The 22,221-nt window shown below is 37.0% G+C and overlaps 1 protein-coding gene across 12 annotated transcripts in view; it reads left to right on the top strand.

Moving 5' to 3' along the window:
- The window catches only part of MAGI2 (membrane associated guanylate kinase, WW and PDZ domain containing 2), a 1,426,516-nt gene that overhangs the window by 1,179,678 nt on the left and 224,617 nt on the right, over positions 1-22,221 (top strand). For all 12 annotated transcript variants that reach the window (XM_039472765.2, XM_039472764.2, XM_074379315.1 and 9 more), the window contains one exon: positions 4,107-4,745. In XM_039472765.2, the coding sequence (XP_039328699.1) occupies positions 4,107-4,745 (639 nt within the window). The remainder of the gene's footprint in view (positions 1-4,106; positions 4,746-22,221) is intronic.

The raw sequence follows: 22,221 nt of genomic DNA, 5'->3' as shown, positions 1-22,221 counted from the left end.
CCCAGTCTGTCTGAGGACTTGGCATGGCACTGTCAGATGACATATACCAGGTGTCTTATATTTTTCTTTGATGACATGTAAATGACATTCCTACAAAAACAGCCGGGCACGGTGGCTCACGCCTGTAATCCCAGCACTTTGGAAGGCCGAGACGGGTGGATCACAAGGTCAAGAGATCGAGACCATCCTGGTTAACATGGTGAAACCCCGTCTCTACTAAAAATACAAAAATTAGCTGGGCATGGTGGCGCATGCCTGTGATCCCAGCTACTCAGGAGGCTGAGGCAGGAGAATTGCCTGAACCCAGGAGGCGGAGGTTGTGGTGAGCCGAGATCGCACCATTGCACTCCAGCCTGGGTAACAAGAGCAAAACTCCGTCTCAAAAAAATAAAATAAAATAAAACAAAAACAGTCTATAAATATTCTACTCAATCAGTTCTATCTGAGCAAGCAAGTGTTAGCAGACATCCCCATCTATAAGAGTTTGGGGTATGACTCATTATCTAGACATCTATATATTTTTTTTTAAGTGGGCAGTTGAGTACTGTCAAGTTGTTATATAGTTTTATCCTGTGATAACTGGCCACTCATCTTTTATATTCAGAAATCATCTATGTATCTTCATAAAGATACTGTTGCAGGATTCTTCATCACTTGCTTGATGACTGGAAAAACTGCTGTGAGTGGAAAATATCCATAAATTGTAAAAGGTGGTCTAAGAAACACAGATAGTTCTCACTCTGTTTCTAAATAGCAAGATCACATTAAAACTCAAAAATAGGTAACATTAATCACTGTAATCCAAACAACTACTCTTTAGACCTGTCAGGGAACACTGAAAGCTTTCAACGTAACCCTTAGTTCTTTCTTATGAAATTTTGGCAGAGCAGAGGGAAGAAGAGAGCATGCTTGGTGACTCAGAAGTCTGTTAACAGTCATTACAGTTAGGGAGAGCCTTAGAGGGAGTGGCATTTGTTACCTTTCTGATTTTTTCTTGGCCATTCAAAAACCCATCATTTCCACAATCACACTCAAGTCATCCTTGACCATAACTGTGGCGGGAATATCTTGATAGGACTGTCCTGATTTTATAGAAGAATATAATGAAGGATTAATACTCATTACTGTTACAGCAATCATCTTATGCATAATAATTTACAGCTTAGAAACCCTTTCACTTGTATGATCTCATTCATTATTTCCCATAGAACAGTAAGTTGCTATTACTATTGTTCATCTTTACTTCTAAAGAATCTGAGTCATGGAGGATTTAAGCCAGTTTGGGCAAGTTATACAAGTAATAAATGACGAAACTAGAACTCGGACCAAAGTCTTTTGACCTCATATCCCACGTGATCTCTACTATCTTTGCAGCCTCCCAAACCTATGGAGAATGTTGGACCAAGAATGAAGGTAGACATCAAAAACAGTCAATGAGTTTAAAAAAAAAAAAAAAACCACTGAATAGAAAGATTGAGGAAATGAAGCATACCCAGGAGAAAATCCAAATGGCCAATAAACATCAAAAGATGCTCACCCTCACTGGCAATCTGGAAAATGCAAATCAAAACTATCATCACACTCATTAGATTAGTAAAGTCTGAGCATAATACCAAGTACTGTGTCAGATGTAGAGCAATGAAAATTTCAACACACTACTGATGGGAGTGTAAATTGTTATGACCTCTTTTATCACTCATTTGCCATTATCTAACAAAGCCGAAGATGCACATGGTCTGTGCCAGCAGGGGTTCACAGCAGAGTTATTTTCAATAACCAAAAATTTGTCATAACTCCAGTGTCCATTAACGGAAGAATGGATGAATGTTACTGAGTAGTAATATAGCCATCAATAAATACTATACTGAAGTGAAAATTAATGAACTAGAGGTACAAGTATCAAAACGGATAAATATCAGAAAGAAAATTACAGAATATTAAAATATATACCATTTACAAAATGCTTAAAATATATAAAATAGTTTCTAAAGATTATTTAGGGATTGGATACTATTTAGAGATACTTTTTTTATGGACACATAGATATGACAAACTATAAAGTATATGTAAATAACAAACTTCAAGGAGGGCAATCGTTACCTTGGAAAGGGCTGTAAAGGAACACAAGTGTGGGGAGAGGTGCTAGCTAAGGGGATTAAACTAATATGAGCAGTGTTCTAATCATTAAGTTGGATGCTAATATACAGGTATTTGTTCTTTCAACCTTTTAAAGGTAGAAAATATAACATTAAAACTAAAAGAAACAGGAGGAGAAAAAATAATCTATCTGAATCAGACACTTGTCTGGGATACTCAGATGAACAGAATCAATTGAAAAGGATGCCCAAAGCATCTCCAGCTGCCACAGTCTGATGAGGAATTATAATAGGAGAAAGGGAATGTCCACTCCAATTCAGTTCTGAGCCCTGGACCCATGTTTCAGCCATCCTATCAGTACCCTCTCTGATAGACATTATGGAAAGGTAAAGTTCCATCTGATCAATCAACATAGGTTGTGACGTTTTCTAGAGGCAGACCTAAACTGGATCCCTGAAAATGTCTGTTTGGCCTTTGTCAATCTTTAGCACTTTCAAACAATTTCCTAACATTTGGGAAAAGGGACTGTTAATTAAAACAGTGCTGTTCGTTGTTTTATTTATTTTATGTTATACACCTACAAAAGACCGGAAAAGTATTCAACTCTAAAAATTCAACTCTGTTTTTCATTTTTTATGTTTGCAAGCTTGATGGGCAAAGATGTCTCAGAATGGAATCCCTAGCCATTTGTAGCTCCCATTCCGGAATTATTCTGATAAACGGATGTCTGTTGAGTTGCTTATTTGACAGTCTGTGAAAACATGTCTTTTCATCCCTACTATACTCTTCAGCATAGTCAGGCACAATCTCAATTTGCAAGTTCAATTTTCAAGTATTATGGTTTGTGAAGATAAAAATACCAGTCCATGATAAAATAGTTCTCCAAAAATAAAATTGTTATTCATACATAATTGAAATTTTTTAAAACATTTATCTCAAACAGCCATGATTTTCTGCATTTTAAGCAGGAAAAAAATGTTTCTCTGAATATATTTTATAGTGAATAATTTGTATTCAGGGCATTTCTAATCAGAAACTTAGCTTCTAACCAGTAGACCTCTGAAAATCTGTGATAATTCATTTGGGAGAAAGGACAAATGCCTTTATTGAAAATGATCACCAGAAATATTAGTTTATCAAAGATCAGAGGATGAGCTATGGCAGCTTTCTGTTTGAAACCAAGGGTCCCAAATCTCCTCCATCCTAACAGTCATATTAATAATAGTCCACATTTATTGAGCACTGCACATCAGACACTATGCCAAGTACTTTTCCTACATTATGTCATTTCATTCTCATGACTTCACAAAGGAGGAACTGTTGCTCAAAGCAGGTAAGTAACTCACTCAGTATCACGTATCTGTTAAGTAGTAGAGCCAAGATGTGAACCCACCTCCCTAATCCCAAAACCTGAATTCTTAACGTTTGCTCACATATGCATGGAAGCTTTGTAATTACCTGCTATAGATGGAAAAACATAAATGGGCAAATATTTTTCTCTTCCATAAAAAAGGAAAAAGGCAATTGATTTAACTTATGCAAATACACACACACACACACACACACACACACAAACCCCTGGCTGACGGTCGGCTAGATGGCTTTTTCATCTCCATGACCACTACGTCTCAATAGTTTGAAAATTCTATTAACTGAATTATACTGAAGATGGAAATTAAGATAAAAAAGCAGCACAGAGCATGTGTTTGTTTCTTCAAGGTACAAACTCCTATCACCTTTTCTTTCAGTCTTTTTTTCTGAATGTGAAGTTGTTGCTGAACTTCGAGAATAACCAAATAGCTTTTTTTTTTTAAAGCATTTGATCATTATATTTGTTGGCAGCCTTGTTGTAACCTTGAGTCACCTACAATTTTAAGTATTATTCTAATTGATTTTCTCACTGCTTACTGAGAAACATCATCTCTCTCTAGTCTCATAAATAATTCCGTTTCTCTGTGTCAACGTTAATTGAACTTACCTCATGTTGTCAATCTCTTTTTTTCTTCCAGGTGATGTCATTGTCTATATTAATGAAGTTTGTGTCCTCGGACACACTCACGCAGATGTTGTCAAACTTTTCCAGTCTGTTCCTATCGGTCAGAGTGTCAACCTGGTGTTGTGTCGTGGCTACCCTTTGCCCTTTGATCCTGAAGACCCTGCTAACAGCATGGTGCCACCCCTCGCAATAATGGAGAGGCCGCCTCCAGTGATGGTCAATGGAAGACATAACTATGAAACATATTTGGAATACATTTCTCGGACCTCACAGTCGGTTCCTGATATAACAGATCGGCCGTCTCATTCTTTGCACTCCATGCCAGCTGATGGTCAGCTAGATGGCACGTATCCACCGCCCGTCCATGATGACAATGTGTCTATGGCTTCATCTGGGGCCACCCAAGCTGAACTTATGACCTTAACCATTGTGAAAGGTGCCCAGGGCTTCGGCTTCACTATTGCTGACAGTCCTACAGGACAGAGGGTGAAACAAATACTTGACATTCAGGGATGCCCTGGCCTGTGTGAAGGTGACCTCATTGTTGAGATCAACCAGCAGAATGTACAGAACCTGAGCCATACAGAAGTAGTGGATATACTTAAGGACTGTCCCATTGGAAGTGAAACGTCCTTGATTATCCATCGAGGAGGTAAGACAAACACTGGCTCAGCAATAAAATATGTGGGTAATGTAGTAGGATCCTTTAATAATATTGTTAAAATGGGGATTTCCTTGGAGTTCAATGAAATTATACCTTAAAAAATAAAATTTAAAAAGAGAGAAAAACATGAGTTAAAGGAAGCTGTGTTTTTGAATTCTGAGAATACGTATTTTTCTATTTTGTGTTAAACACAATAATAGTTCTTTCAGTCTTACAAACATATTGATAGAAAGTTGGAAGGTAAAGATTAAATCCCCAACTGTGTGTTTCAAAAGTTCATTCATGTATCAGTTGTGGAGAACTCAAACTGGTTTCCCATTAATTCAATTAAGAAACATGCTTTTACGATGGAAGTAATGCTTTGAATTATGCTTAGGTTTCCAGGCTAACAGGTGGAAGCTGATTCAACCCCTACCAAGCCCAAGCACAGTCAGAAAGACCAAGAACAGTGTGAGCTGTGGGAGCTGTCCTGCTGTTGAAACATCTTTTCAGAGTCTGGAATGGTGTTGTTCAGGACACTTCCGCTACTACAGGGACTGCTCTGTTAACAATTACCCATATTGCCTCCCACGACCTGAAAAGAAAGTTACAGAACAGGGTGAGGGCTGAAGTTCTGGGCTGAGTGTCCTGGGTGAAGTATGGGAATAGCAACAGTGCAGAGTGTGGTAAAGCGCTAGAGCCTTGGATGTTTCTTCCCCTCTACCTTCTGTGTGGGGAAGGAAATGGGGTAAAGCACAGGATCCCTTCTCCACATCTCTGCTGCTTTGCTCTTGATGACCAGTGAACCGGGAGAGAGAAGGGAGGGAAAGGGCCATAAATAAAGAGGACACTCAAAAACAGAGTGCAAAGGAAAGGGATCAGGTTAAGTCCTGGTTTTCAAATTTGCCAATTTGTGGACTTAGGACACTGAAAGTTAATGAGCCTCAGCCGCATCATCTGCTGCAATGGGATAATAATACTACCTAACCCAGTGGTAGTGCTGTAGCCCAGCAGCTGATCAATAAAGGTCTGTTGAGTCTAAATTAACACTGAAGTTTCAGCATGGATGAGTCAGAAGGAACAGTACAGTGAGGAACTCATGCATGAAGAACACGCATGTAACAAACGTTGCCTATTTAAAGCACTCAAAACAGCCTGAAACTCTTGTCAGTTTGAAATGCAAGTGAAGGCAGTCAAAGCTGAAAGAAAGAAGCACCTTTTATGAATTTATTTGGTCCTCTCTGTTTTTCCTTCAAGGAAGTATTACATTGTTGATTTGTTGCCTGGAAATGGACAGGAAATACCAGGCATTTGTGAGCAGCACTCTATAAAGTCTTAGGTTTCTGTACTAAAAGGGAAATTTATATGATAGCAAAACAATCTTAAATTTGACTGTCTCAAGGCATTGTTAACAAAATAGCACTTGAATGCTGATAATTAAATGTTGGCAGGATATTTTAATTTCTCCCATTATTTAAGATTAAAATAAACATTCCTAATTAAATAGCCATATCTTCATAATGTCCAATTGAAAATCAAATATTTGCAACAAGTTCTTGATATTAAATGCTATTACAAAATCACTGTACAGTATCCACTGTATAATTCATAGAAACAAATTTGGACACATTTTTCATATACAGCTTCTTCTAAAATCATGACATAGCAGAAAAAAAGGTACTTTGACATCCCTAATTTGCATTATGGTAATTTGTACTTTCCTGAAAACATTTATTTCATGCCTATCAGCTAGGCTACCCTATTCACACTTTTCCCCTGCCCCTCATTTACTCCACAAGTATTCAAAGTTGGGTTTGCAGATGAAGGACTTGCTTTTGTTTTTTGGCTAGCATATAGCAAAATACAGTATGCTGTGATGCTTTAAATACTTCTAGTCGAAAATCTCGAGTTTCCCCTAATTCCCACAATTTGCGCTCATCTCTCTGAAATTAATAAGAACTAGCACCATGTTTAAGTGAGGAAATTCACTTTATCTTATTATAGGCTACTCAGAAGTACCTATGGCCTCATTGAGATAAGCAGACTCAAGAACTGAGTCGCAGGCCTGGGTCCTTATATCAGCACCATGGTTGGTCAGTTGTGTTTAATTATTTACTAGAGTTTTTAATTTATAAAGTAATAATGTACATGATTTAACTTTTTTAAAGCAAATAATATCTAAAAGTATAAAATGAAAGTAATTTTCTCGTATCCCAGACTTTCAGTCCTTTTTCCCAGAGGCCAATGTGTTTTGTATGTATATTCTCAGAAAGTTTGTAGTCTACTAGCACGTGTCTGAATATATATAGTATATTTAATATAGATGGGATGGTATACATACGTATTACTTTAAAATACCTTGGTTTTCTGATATTTGTTTTACATACACCGTGTGGTATAATTTATATACCAAAACATTCACCAATGTTAAGTGTATGCTAAGTTGCTAAAATGACATAGTTGTGCAACAATCATAATCCTTAGACTATCCATCATCCCGAGTTCCCCCAAAGCCCCAGGTAGCCACTAATATGCTTTCTGAATAGTTTTGTCTGTCTGTAATATTTTCATACGTGGTCTCAAACAGTACATAATATTTTACTTAGGTTAATGCTGTTGAGAGTTACCCGTGCCAGTGTAGGTGTAAGTCGTTTGTTTCTTTTACGGCTGCATAGTATTCCATTGTATAGATACACTACATTTTTGTGTCCATTCATTAGTGTATGGACATTTGTTTTCATTTTTTGATATTTATGAATCATGTTATAAACATTTGGATACAAATGTTTGTGTGTGCTAATGTTTTCGTTTTTCTTGGGTAGATACCTAGGAGTAGTATTGCTCAGCTATAAGAAGAATATATATTTAAACAAATAGAATGTTTTCCAAAGTGGCTGTTGTACAAGGTTTCCAATTTCTGCCCATTGTTGCCCACATTGGGTATAATGAGTTTTTATATTATTCTAATGAGCATGTAGTGACACCTTTATGTGGTGTTAATTTACATTTCTCTAATCCTTTTATGTTTACCATGTTTTCATATGTTTATTAGCATTCATATATCTTCTTCGGTAGCATGTCTATTCAAATAATTTGCCTATGTTGGGCTGTCTGTTCTTCTAAGTTGTATTCAGTTATAAAAGTTCTTCCTTTATAAGCTATGTGATTTACAGGTATTTTCTGTCTATGGCTTGTCTTTTCATTCATTTTAATAATGCCTTTGAAGCACACAAGTGTTTAATTCTGATAAAATCCAATTTATCAAGTTTTTTTGTCTTATATGGATCATTCTTTTGGTGTTGTAGCTAAGTACTCTTTGCCTGACCCAAGATTTCTCCTGTTTTCTTCTAAAAATTGTATACCTTTAGCTCTTTTATTTAGGTCTATAAACAATTTTCAGGTAATTTTTATGTATACTGTGAAACAAGAGCCTAAGTTTTCTTTTTGTTGTTGTTTGGGGGTTTTTTTGCTCATGTATATCCAATTGTGCTAGCATCATTTGTTGAAAAAGCTATTTTTTTTTTTCACTGAATTCCCTTGACACTTTTGTCAAAAGTGAATCAGCATAAATGCGCAGGTTTATTTCTAGATGCCCTATTCTGTTCCATTGATCTGTTTGTCTAGTCTTGTTATAATACCATGCTCTCTAGGTTCCTTTAGCTTTCCGTTAAGTCTAAAAGCCAGAGAGTGTCAGTCCTCCAACTTTTTCTCCTTTTTCAAAATAATTTGGCTATTCTAGGTCCTTTGCATTTCCATAGACATTCTAGGATTGGATTTTTTTTTTTTTTCATTTTTGTTTTCTGTTGTTTTATTGTTTTGTTTTGTTTTAAGAGACAGGGTCTCACTCTCTGGTCTAAGCTACAGTAGAGTGGTGCAATCATCGCTCACTGCAGCCTCAAACTCTTGGGTTCAAGTGATCCTTCACCTCAGCCTCTCCAGTAGGTAGGGCTACAGGCACATGCCACTGTAAGATTTTTAAGTTTTTCTTTTAGTGATGAAATCTGTGTTTTCCGGTTGGTCTAGAGCTCCTGAACTCAAGCAGTTTTCTTGCCTCTACCTCCCAAAGAGCTGGGATTACAGGCATAAGTCACTGTGCCTGGCCTAATATTGCCTTTTAAATTATTTTGTTACATAAAAGGTCTGCTGAGATTTGTGTGTTACATTGTCTCTATAGAATAATTAGTGGAAAATTGCCAACTTAACGTTGAACCTTTTAATTCATAAATACAGTGTATGTCTTCACTTTTTGGATCTTTATTTCTCTCAGGAATAGTTTGTAGTTTTCCATGTATAGATCTTGTACTTTGGTTCAATTTATGTCTAGCTATTTTATTCTTGTTGACGTTATTGTGAGTGGAATTTTTATGTCTTTTCAGGTTATTTATTGCTAATATATAGAAATGCATTTCTTTTTCATTTTTAATTTTGTACACTGCAATTTTATTAAACTGGCATTTTAGGTCTGGAGGCTTTTTGTAGACTCCATATTTTCTATGTAGCTATTATACCATCTGGTAATAAAGACAGTTTTACTTCCTCCTTTCCAATTTGTATGCCTTTGACTTCTTTTCCTTGCCTTATTACACTAGCTTCAACTTCCAGAATTACACTGAGTACAAGAGAGATGAGTAGACATCCTTACCTTGTTACCAGTTTTAGAAAGTGTCCATCTTGCATCATTACATCAGATTTTAGGGCGGGAATTTTATATGTCCTTTATCATCCTGAGGAAGTTGTCTTCTATTCTCGGTTTGCTGGAAATTTAAATAATCAGTGGGTGTTGGTTTCTATCAAATTTTTTTCTGCAGCTATCGGATGATCCTGTAGTTTTTTCTTTATTAATATGGTGTATTACATGACATGATTTTTGGATATTGAACCAATTTAACATTCCTGGGATAACCCTACTTGATCATGGTATATAATTCCGTTTGTATGTTGCTTAATTTTGTTGGCTCATATTTTGTTAAGGATTTTTAAACCTGTTTGGGGGAAGGTTTTCCTGTGATTTTTAAACCTATTCGGGGGAAGGTTTTCCTGTTTTTGTTTGTTTGTTTGTTTTGTTTTGTTTTGTTTTGTTTTGTTTTGTTTCTTTTTTTTTGAGACGGAGTTTCGCTCTTGTTACCCAGGCTGGAGTGCAATGGCACGATCTCGGCTCACCGCAACCTCCGCCTCCTGGGTTCAAGCAATTCTCCTGCCTCAGCCTCCTGAGTAGCTGGGATTACAGGCACGTGCCACCATGCCCAGCTAATTTTTTTGTATCTTTAGTAGAGACGGGGTTTCACCATGTTGACCAGGATGGTCTCGATCTCTTAACCTCGTGATCCACCCGCCTCAGCCTCCCAAAGTGCTGGGATTACAGGCTTGAGCCACCGCGCCCGGCTGTTATTCTCTTTCCTGTGATATATTTCTCTGGCTTTGGTGTCAGGATAATAGTGGCTTCATAGAATGAGTAAGAAAGTGTTCCCTTCTCCCTCTATTTTCTAAAAGAGCTTGGGTAGGGTTATCATTTCTTCCTTAAAAGTCTGATAGAATTCACCAGTGAAGTCACCTAGCCTGAGCTTTTGTTTGTAGGAAGATTTTTAGCTATTAATTCTTTTCTTGATTGAATGTTCTTTTTCTTCTTAAATCAGTTTTGGTGATTTATGTATTTCTAGAAATTTTTACAATTCGTCTAAGTTGTTGAATTTATTAGCATAAAGTTTTAAATAAAATTTTATGTAATTCCTTTTTAAGAACCAACTTTTGAAATGGCTGATTTTCTGTTTTCCATTTCAACGTTTTCCACTCTGATAGTTATAGCTTTTTCTCTCCAGCTTACTTTGTGTTTGAATACTTTTCCTTTTCTGTCTTCTTGAGGTGGAAGCTTAGAGGATTAATGGTTCCAGTTCTTTCTAACAAAATCACTTAAATTTATAAATTTCACTCCAAGTACTTCTTTAGCTAAGACTTCATGAATTTTACTATGTTAGTTTTACTTTTTCACTCAGTCTAAGCTATTTTATTTCCCTTATAATTTCTTTTTTAACTGTAAGTTACTTAGAAAAGTGTTTATTCTTCTAACATTTAGAATTTCCCAAATCTTTTTGTTGTTGATTTCTAATAATTTCATTGTGAAAGACAGCATGTTTTGTACGATTTTGGTCCTGTTAAATATATTAAAGTTTTATATGTGCTAGTGCTGTGCTTTTTTTGATCTTAATTTATTTTGGAGGGTTTTATGTATTAGTTCAGAAATATATATTGTTTTTAATACTTAATCAGATTCTCACTAATGCTTATGGATATTTTTGTTCCTTTCAGGCTTTTTCTACTAGAAAAATGTATCTTTTAAATCTATCTCTGCATTAGAAAGTAGATCTATAATATAGATTTATTCTTTCCTTTCTTCCACAAATACTTTAATTGACATAATTGTACATATTTATGGGGTATATGATGTTTCAACACATGTATATGCTATATAATTATCAAATCAGGGTAATTATATCCATCACCTCAAGCATATATCATTTATTTGTGGTGAAAACATGCAAAATCTTCTTTTCTATCTACTTTGAAATATACAATACTTATTGGTAACTACAGTCAACCTAATGTGCCATAGAACACAGGAACTATTTTCTCCTATCCAACAGTAACTTTGTATCCTTTGCACAACCTCTCCATTCCGTTCCTTCCCACTACCCTACCTAGCCATAGCTATCAACTATTCTATTCTCCACTTCTATGAGATATTCTGCATATAAATGAGATCATGCAGTATTTGTCTTTTTGGGCCCGGCATACTTAATATAATGTCCTCCAGGTTTATTCATGTTGTTCCAAATGACAGGATTTCATTCTCTTTTATGACTGAGTAGTATTCCATTGTATAGATTTACCATATTTCTTTATCCATTCATCCATTGATGGGTACTTGGGTTGGTTCCACATCTCGGCTACTGCAAATAGTGCTTCAATAAATATAGGAGTGAAGATAACGCTTTGACATACTCATTTTATTTTCTTCAGATATATACCCATTAGAATTACTAATCATACCGTAGTTCTATTTTTAATATTTTGAGAAACCTCCATACTGTTTTCCATAATGGCTATACTAATTTACATTGCCATCAACAGTGTGCAAGGGTTCCCTTTTCTCCATATCCTCACCAATACTTGTTATCTTCTGTCTTTTTGCTAATAGCTATCCTGACAGACTGAGGTGATACCACACTGTGGTTTTGATTTGTATTTCTCTGATGATTAGTGATGGTGAGCAATTTTTCATGTAACTGTTAGCCATTTGTATGTCTTTTGAGAAATGTCTATTCAGGTCTTTTGCACTTTTTTATTGAGTTGTTTATTTTAGCTGTTAAGCTGTTTGAGTTCCTTGTATATTTTGGATGTTAACTTCTTGTCAGATTAATAGTTTGCAAGTATTTTCTCCTATTTTGTAGGTTGTCTCCTCACTCTTTTGATTGTTCTTTTTCAGAGTGGAATCTTTTTAATTTGATATAATCTCATTGACTATTTTTTTGTTGCCTGTGCTTTTGAGGCATATCCAAAAACATCATCATCCAAATCAATGTCATAAAGTATGTCCCCATGTTTTCCTATAGTAATTTCATAGTTTTGGATCTTACATTTAAGTTTTTAATACCTTTTGAGTTGATTTTTGTGAGAGATAGAAATCTAGTTTTATTTCCAATTTTCATAACACCATTTATTAAGCTGTGCTTTCCCCATTAACAGAATCTGTTTTATCTAAGTATAGCCACTCCTACTCTTTTGATTACTGTTTGTATGGAATATCTTCTTCCATCCCTTTATTTTCAGCCTCTGTATGTTTTTAAGGTTAATGTGGGTCTCTTGTAAACAGCATATAGTTGGATCTTGTTTTTTAAACTATTCAGCCAATCTGTATTTTCTGATTGGAGATTTTAATCTACTTACATTCAAAGTATTTATTGATAGATAAGAACTTACTACTGATTTTTTGTTAATGGTTCATAGTAGAGATATGTATGATTTACAGAGCAATGTAATAGTATTGAGGTATTTTGGATTTGATATATTTGCCCTTGTCAGTGAATGCTGTCCTTTCTTATGTTTTCATTTCTACTTGAAGAACTCCCTTAAGCATTTGATATAAGGCAGATATAGTAAAAATGACTTCCCTCAACTTTTGCTTGTTCAGGAAAGACTTTCAGCACTTTCAGTATCATCCCCTTCTTTCTTGGCCTCCAGGGTTTCTGCCGAGACATCTGTTCATCGTCTAATGGTAGTTCCCTTATATATGACTTGACATTTTTCTTGTTGCTGCTTTGTAAATTCTTACTTTGTCTTTGACTTTTGACCATTTAATTTTTCTTTGCCTCAGTGAGGACCTCCTTAGGCTGAGTCTGTTTGGAAACATATAAGCTTCATGAATCTGGATGTCCAATATCTCTTCTAAGACGGGAAGTTTTCACCAATTATTTTGTAATTACAGAAAAGCTTTCTGTCCCTATCTTTGTCACTTCTAAAACTCTCATACTGCAAATGTTTTCTTATTTAATGGCATGCCAGGACTCTCATAGGCTATTTTTACTTTCTTATCATTTTGGGGGTTTGTTGTTTTCCTTCTGATTGGGTAAATTCAAAAGACCTATCTTCAAGTTCAGAGATTCTTCTGCTTGATCTAGTCTGCTACTGAAGCTCCATATTGTATTTTAATTTCATTCACAAAATTCTTCAGCTCTAAGATTTCTATTGGTTCTTTTTTATGATAACCATCTCTTTGTTAAATTTCTTTGAGATCATGAACTGTTTTTCTGATTTTTTTCAACTGTTCTATCTCACTGAGTTTCGTTAAGATAATTATTTTTAATTCCTTTTCAGACAATTTATAAATTTCCCCTTTCTTTCCAGGTTAGTTACAGAGAGTTATTTTGTTCCTTTGGTAGGGTCATATTTTCACCTCCAAATGAGTCTTGGTATGCCTGCTGAAAAAGATGTAATAGTTGGTTCCAAGTATATTCAAGGAATAGTCTTTGTACAGTTTCTTCAGCTGTAATCAACATTTGCGATGATGTCTCAGCAGTCTAGGCTATAGGAGTTTGTGGCAGCAGCAGTGGCAGCATAGATTGCTGGGGTTCTTGGTGGAAAGAGTTTTGAGACTATGTTTTCTCCACAATGTGCAGATTTAGCTGAATGAATCCCTCTTGGTGTTAGGTCTGACATGGTTAATATGCAACTGCAGCAGCACTGGGCTCCAGGACACAGGTGTCAGAGCAGCTGTGAACCTGGGGTCCTGGGTTCAAGATCTTGCCAACTGATTGCAGCAAGTGGGTCTTGTGGTATAGGTTTACTCTCTGAGGTAGGGTTGGATACAGTACCCACAGAGCTAGGGTCTGTGACTCTGAGGAAACATCCAGCAGCTTAGGCCCAGGGGACCAGGTTGTAGCTATGACTGTAACCCTGAGGGAAGGGCATAGCACTGGCCTGGCTCCAGGAAAGAAGGGGTGCTATGGAGATTTGGGCCTGGCAAGCAGGACACAGCTGTATTTTGTGAACCAGCACCAATAGGACATAGTGTCAACTCAGATCCTGGGGGATGAGACATTATACAGTGGTGACTTTGGACCCTGAAGTGGTAGAACACAGCAGCATCTCAGACTTTGTAAGGTCAGGTGCAGCACCAAGAACCCTAGAATAGCAGACTGCAGCAATTGCTTAGGCCCTGGTGGGACAGGAAGCAACACAGAGATGACTTCACTCCCCAGGGAAGGGGGTGTCTCAGCAGCTCTAAGGGGCTAGTTTGACTCCAGGGAAGCAGGATACTAGTTGTTGAGCATGCAGATGAGGGTGTCTCAGTGCAGACAATACTGTTGCTCTGGGATGTATGGTTCTATCAGCTCAGCCGAGGAATGCATGGCCGCTCAGCTTCACCAGGGCACCAATTCCTTTGGAGGCAATACACTGCTTCAGCTCAGTCCCAGATGTGACTGCTCTGTGTGGCCAAGACATCATTTCCCAGGAGGCAGGGCACATCTTCAACTCAGGCACTGGTGGGACATGACTGCTCTGGACAGTCAAGGCACTGCTTCCCCAGGATGCAGGGCACTATTTCAGCTCAGGCACAGGGGACCTGCAGTTACTGGGAGGGGTAGATGAAGCTGCTTTGTCAATCCACCGTTTACTTGGGAGGCAGCACACAGCTTTATCTTAGACACTGATTGACAAGATGCAGCAACCAATGGGAGGGGTAGATAGAACAGCTCCACAGCAGCTTGGCCCCACAGGATAGGGTAAAGTAGCAGCTCTACTCAGGGATGGTGAACCACTGAACAGGATTGGTTCTGTGGTGGCTAAGCCTTAGGCATGGAAGGGTGCCATGGCCACTCACCACCAGAGCAAGACACACTCTAGCAGCAGTTCTGATTCCAAGACGGCATAGCACAGTAGCCCTGTGGGTCACAGGGGGCAAGGCACAGTGTCGGCTTCTTCTCTGGAGGGAGCATGGCTGTGTGGACTCCTGCCGCCTCCTTCAGCTGGGTTCAGTGTCTGTGAGGACTGCAGGAGTTCCCAGTAGTGAGGACTGTAGGTATCCCTGGTGTTAATGGGAGATGCTGGGGTCTACCTGCTTACCTTTTCCTCACAGGTAGAAGTCCCAGGTGGGAGGTGTAGTGGTGGAGGCCAGGGGTTCCCTTCCATTCTCTCTGTGGCCATCCTAGATTTCTGTGCTCTGGAGGGATTCTCCAACTCCTTTGATGTACACTGGTGCTCTCCTTTAGTTATTTTCATCAACATGTAGTTACGTATCTGCTGTTTAGGCTGTCCTTGTGGGGTAGGGACAAGTGCTAAGGGTTTCTAGTTGGCTATCTTGCTCCTTTCTTAGATTCAACAATACTTTTTGAATGCCCACAATGTGCTAGGCACTTTCTTGGCACTAGAGATAAAGCAATAAAGCTAATCACATCCTTTTTCTCATGAAATTGACATTATATTAGAGACAGACAAAAATAAAAATCAACATAATTATGTCCTTAGTTTATTTTTTAACATTTATATCTCCTATCCCCCTGGAGTTTTATCCTTGAATATCAGCCTTATGCCCAGCTCCCTTACTGTGTTATCTTATTGTTTCTCTTTTTTTTTTTTTTTTTTTCAGATCATTTCATGGTATTTGGGGGCAGACAGTAATACCACCTACAAATAACAGTCACTTTGCCTCCTCCTTTCTTTTTTGCATACCTTTGATTTGTGTTATTAAATGCATTTGACTATTAATAGTGAGGATTATGGAAATTCCTAACCATTTCCTGACTTAAATGGAAACTCTCATTTTACACTGTTAAATACAATACTAGCCTTTCATTTAAGATTAATATTTGCTATGCTAAGGAAAAACCCCTCAATTCCCATTTCTTTCATAATCCATATCAAAAATAGGTAATAAATTTTATCCAAAGCTTTCTGGCATCTTTGGAGATGATGATTATTTTCTCCTTTGAGTTATCACTGTGATGAGTTGCATTAAAGGACTTATCACCTTTAAACTTATCATCCTTTTGCTCCTGGAATAAACTACGTTCAATCTTACATTATGCCTATAATATGCTCCTAAATTCTATCTGTTTACATAGAATTTTGCATCAACTTTAAATGACACTGGTCTAAAGTTTCCTTTTTGTTATATTTTTTCTATCATATTTTATTATTAAATTTATGCTGGTATCTTAAAAGCAATCAAAACCCTTTCTCTGCTGAGAAATAATTTAATTCTCTTCAAAGTTATCTATTCCTTGAAGATATAACTTACATCTTTGAAATTATCAAGTTTCAGTGTGTTGGGTTTTGTTTTTCATTTCATTTGGTTTGGTGGGAGGAAGGGTATCTTTTTACAAATTTTCAATTTCTTCTATAGTAATTAATCTTAGAGTTTCTGCCTTGCCAGGGCTGTTTTTACAATGCTTGTTATCCTATAAATTATCTCTTTTATTCAGGTTTTCAAATGTATTTAAATAGAATTGGAATCAAATATTCTCCATTTTTCTTCTAGTTTCTACTTTACTATAATAGTAATAGTAGTAACTTTACTAATATAACTATAATAATATAGTTCTATTATTACCATTTCTTTCTTTCTTTCTTTTTAATTTAAATAGAGATAAGGTCTTGCTATGTTGACCAGACCGGTCTCAAACTCCTGGCCTCAAGCAATCCTTCCATCTTAGCCTACCAAAGTGCTGGGATTCCAGGCATGAGCCACTATGCCTGGCCCTTAGTTCTTATTAGTGCTTTTTCTTAATTAGGTTGGCTAATGGTTTTTCTATTTTAATGGCTAAAAAACATACTAGTTTATTTATAAATAATTTATGGGCTGATGCCCAGCCTACTATGGAACAGGGAATAATTATACTCTGCCCAAAGACACTGTTGTTTGATGTCTGGAATATGACAAACCCAGAGAGATTACCATAAGCAAGCCTTATGACATATTTTACTCATATTCATAATAAAATGCAACAAAGTATTCTGCTTAATTTGTAAACTTTCCATTGCAGTTGACCTGTTTTTGAAAACTTTTCTTCCTAGTTCTGTAAAACATGATTCCCCAAAGTATTCACTAGATAAATATATTCTCTTCTTATGCTGACAATATAATAATTAACTAGTGTAGATAATACACATCTATTTTTTTACATTCAAAGAGAATTCAGAGTATTTAAGAGGTATCATAAACTATACCAGAGCTTTGAGAGGAAAGCATAAAATTATAGACAAAGAATTGTGATTTTGCTTTAAAATTTTTAAAAGCATATTATCAGAGAAAACCATTGTATCACAATGTTTAAACCACACAGAAAAAAAAATAAAAATAAAGCTATAAGTATTAATAGTGCTGATATTTTCTAAAAAATATATTTGAGAAGTCACTTCAAATTTACAGAAAAAATGTACAATACACATAACACCACATACCATTTACCCACATTGCTATTAACTTTTTGCCCCATTTGTTGTGTGTCTGTGTGCGTGTGTGCGTGTGTGTGTGTGTGTGTGTGTGTCTGTGTGTATCTAAACCATTTAAGGGTAAGTTGCATATATCATCCTCCTTTACTCCCAAATATTTTAGTGTTTGTTTCATGTTGCTACTTGTCGGGAGAAATATATTTAAGCAACTAGTTAGGAAGTGCTATATAATGCTATAAAAGATACCTTATATGTGTTTGTTTATTTTGAGACAGAGTCTTGCTCTGTCACCCAGGCTGGAATGCAGTGGCACAATCATAGCTCACTGCAGCCTTGACCTCCTGGGCTCAAACAATGCTCCCACCTCAGCTTCCAAGTAGCTGAGACCACAGGAATATGGCACCATCCTTGGCTAATTTTTGTATTTTTTGTAGCATTTCAACATATTGCTTAGGTTGGTCTTAAGCTCCTTAGCTCAAATAGTCCACCTGCCTCAGCCTCCCAATGTGCTGGGATTACAGGCATGAGCCACGACACCAGTCCAAAGATACTTTAAAGAATCACTTAGAATAAAAAACCACCATGACCACAACAACAAAAGACTTAAGACATTATCAAAACAGATTTAAGCTACAAAAGAGAATCGGTATCACTGATAAAGATCTAATATAGAAATATTTCTGAGAGAGAAAAGCATCAGGTATTTGAAAAAATCTGTATCCAGAGAGATTAAGAGAAAATCAAAGTGGATATTCCACATTCAATTATTATATAATCCAACTTTCCACTTGATGTCAGCAGGAAAAAAAAAACATGTATGACAGAGCAAACTAAGTCACAAATCCACAGCATGAGTTGTGAATGACATGGCATACTGACTACTGTATTAACAAATATGCCATAACGTCTTAGTGACTTCATAAAAGTATATTTCTCACTCAAATAACTTGCAATGCATGTGTTCCTCGATGACATATCTCCTGGGTACCTCCCCTCCATGCAGTGACTCAGGAAACCAGGCTTTCTTCTGATGAAGATTCATGCCCTAGGACCTTAGCATCCCTCTCTAGTTTCTAACTGGCTCACAGCTAAAATGAGACCAAAAGAGCAAAGTGCCATTCAAGAGGCTGTAGGTGCCAGCCCAGGAAGGGGTATATATCACTTTTGCCCACATTCAATTGGCTAGAACTCAGTTTTAGTTACCACTGGTCATAAAAGACTCGGAAAGGTAGTACGTGCTCCTATGAGCGCAGGAATAAAAAAATGGTTTGTTGTCAAACATGGGGTAGTCACTCTGCCCTTGCTGTTCCTTACATGCTGTCTGTATCCTGACCTGCAAATCAAGGATATGTAACTACTGATCATGTCACATCATCAGGTGAAATCTGTTTTCTATTTTTTTTGTTGTTGTTTTTTGAGACAGGATCTTACTCTGTCACCCAGGCTGGAGTACAATGGCATGATCTTGGCTCACTGCAGCTTCCACATCCTGGGTTCAAGCAATTCTCCCACCTCAGCCTCCTAAGAAGCTGGGACTACAGACACATACCACCACACCCTCCTAATTTTTTTTTATTATTAGTAGATACGGGGTTTCACTATATTGGCTGGTCTCAAACTCCTGACCTCAAGTGATCCACCCACCTTGGCCTCCCAAAGCACTGGGATTACAGGTGTAAGCCACCGCACCTGGCCATGAAATCTTTTTTCTAGCATGATATTTTGATGTGATTTATTCTAGTATTGTGAGGTATATTCAAGTCACTGGTATATGTATTAAAATTCACAAGGTATCCTCACATTTACCTTCTCAACTTTCAGTGAGATAAAATAACTTAGATTGAGAGTTAATAATTGGCCCAAGTTCAGTGTGTGTCTATGCAAAGGGCTGAGCAATTTGGGGCTCTCCAAATGTGAGAAGTCTGAATGTGAATAACAAGGTACCCCATTCTAAGCATAGAAAATGCCATGCATTTTATGAAACATACACCAAATAGGGATATCGATGCTCAAATGACACTTAGCATGAAAGAAACAGGAGTCCAGGAATACTTGTAGAGTTGTTGTCACACCATTTAGAAGTAGCAGAAACAGAACTCACACCTGAATCTTCTGACTGTAATTTTAGTGAGTTTTTATCTTATGTCAGTTTCCCAAAGTCTTATCTTTAAAAAAAAAAAAAAAGGTTGATTTTGATGGCTTCTGCTTGGCTCTGCAGTACTTATTCATTTGTTTAGTAACTATTTACTTAGGGCTTACTGTGTACTCAGCACTAGTCTAGGTGCTGGAAATATGGCAGTGAGCAAAACAAAGACCCTTCCTCAAGAAGTTTGCCTCCCAGGAGGAAATTAGACAAACACAGTAATACATATTGAGGATGAGAATAAAGAAAACTGAGAAAGAGGGTCAGAAAAAGGAAAGTGATGGAAGAGTTCTTTTTTTCAAATTAATTTTTTAAACTGACATAAAATTGTATGTGTTTACTGTGTACATGTTGTGAATATCTAATATATGTACTCATGTTAAATCTAGCTAATTGTATATGTTAAATCTAGCTGATAGAGGTATTATCTCACATAATTATTTTTGTGATGAGAACATTTAATGTCCACTCTCAGCATTTTTCAAGAATATATCATTAACTATAATCACCATGCTGCACAACAGATCTCTTGAACTTATTCCTCTATCTGTGACTTTTTTTTAAATTCTTTAACTAACCTCTCCCCAACTCCTCCTAGCCCCACAACCATCCCAGCCTCTGATAACCAGCATTCTACTTTCTACTTCTACGAACCCAACTATTTTAGATTCCACATATGAGTAAGATTATGCAGTATTTGCCTTTCTGTGCCTGGCTTATTTCACTTACCAAAATATCCTTCAGTTCATCCAGGTTGTTGCAAATGATAGGACTTGATTCTTTTTTATGACTGAGTAGTATGCCATTATGTAGATATAACACATTTTCTTTATCCATTGATTTCATATCTTGGCTATTATGAGTAGTGCTTCTATAAACAGGAGAGTGCAGATATCTCTGACATATTTGTTTCATTTCTTTCGGATATATACCTAGTGGCCGACTTACTAGTCGTAGAGTTCTATTTTTAATATTTTGAGAAACCTCCATATTGTTTTTCATAATGGCTATACTAATTTACATTGGCATCAACAGTGTGCAAGGGTTCCCTCACCAACACTTGTTATCTTTTGTCTTTCTGCTAATAAACATTCTAACAGGAATAAGGCGATACTACCTTGAGGTTTTGATTTGCATTTCCCTGATGATTAGTGATGTTGAGCAATTTTCATATACCTGTTGGCCATTTCTTTATCTTTTTTTTGAGACATATCTACTCAGGCATTTGCCTATTTTTTGATCAGGTTTTTTTTTTCTTGCTATTGAGTTATTTGAGTTCCTTATATATTTTATATATTAACCCTTTATTGCGTGTACAGCTTGCAAGTGTTTTCTTCCATTCTGCATGTTGTTTCTTCATTGTGTCAATTGTTTCCTTTTCTGTGCAGAAGATTTTTAGTTTGTTGTAACCTTGTTTGTCTAGTTTTGCTTCTGTAACTTGTGTTTTGGAGATCATAGTGAAAAATCACTGCCCAGTCATAGAGCTTTTCCCCTATGTTTTCCTCAAGTAGTTTTATAGTTTCAGGTTTTACATTTAAGTCTTTAATCCATTTTGAGTTGATATTTGTATATTGTTATAGATATGGTCTAATTTCATTCTTCTGCATGTGGATATCCAGTTTTCCCCAACACCATTTACTCAACTCTTCTTTCTCCATTGTATGTTCTTGGAAACTTTGTCAGACAGTTCTCCTTTAGAGTGATCAAGGAAAGACATCTGTGCAGAAATTGAAAGAGAGTGAGTGAGCAAGCTGTAGAGATATCCAGGGTAGAATCACCCAGGCAGGCAGAAGGCCCTGAGACAGGGCTGTGCTTGATGTAGACAAGCCATGACAAGGAGCTAAGGTGGCTAAAGCTAATTGAGGAAGAGATGGAATGGTAGGGGAGGTCCAAGAGACTATTGGAGGTGGAGGGAGGCAGGTAATGTTGGATCTTGAGTAGCCATGGGCCAGAGAAAGGACTTTGGGTTTCACCTTTGAATGAAATGGGAAGCTTTTGGAGTGTCTGAGCAGGGGATGGATAGGATATAACATTTTTAAAAGCTTGTGCTAGCTGCTATGTTGAGAATAGGCTGTTGGTGAGCAAGGATGGATATAAGCAGACAGGCAAGCTGGCTTCCACTACAGTCCAAATGAGAGATGAAGAAAGCTTGGAGGAGGTTCTTGGGAGTCGATATGATAAGAAATGGATAGTAAATATACTTTAAAAGAACAGCCACAGGATTTACCGGTAGACATGATGGGGTTATAAGAAAAAGAGAAAAATCAAAGATTTTTTTTTTGAGACAGGTTCTTGTTTTTTTGCCCAGTCTAGCCTTGAACTCCTGGGCTCAAGTAATCCTCCCACCCAGCCTCTCCAGTAGCTGGTACTACTGGCATGCACCACCACACCCAGATG

The sequence above is a fragment of the Saimiri boliviensis genome, chromosome 10, assembly GCF_048565385.1.
Source record: "Saimiri boliviensis isolate mSaiBol1 chromosome 10, mSaiBol1.pri, whole genome shotgun sequence".
Taxonomy (NCBI): domain Eukaryota; kingdom Metazoa; phylum Chordata; class Mammalia; order Primates; family Cebidae; genus Saimiri; species Saimiri boliviensis.
The sequence above is the reverse complement of the archived record's forward strand: the minus strand, read 5'-3'. Positions and strand labels throughout refer to the sequence as shown.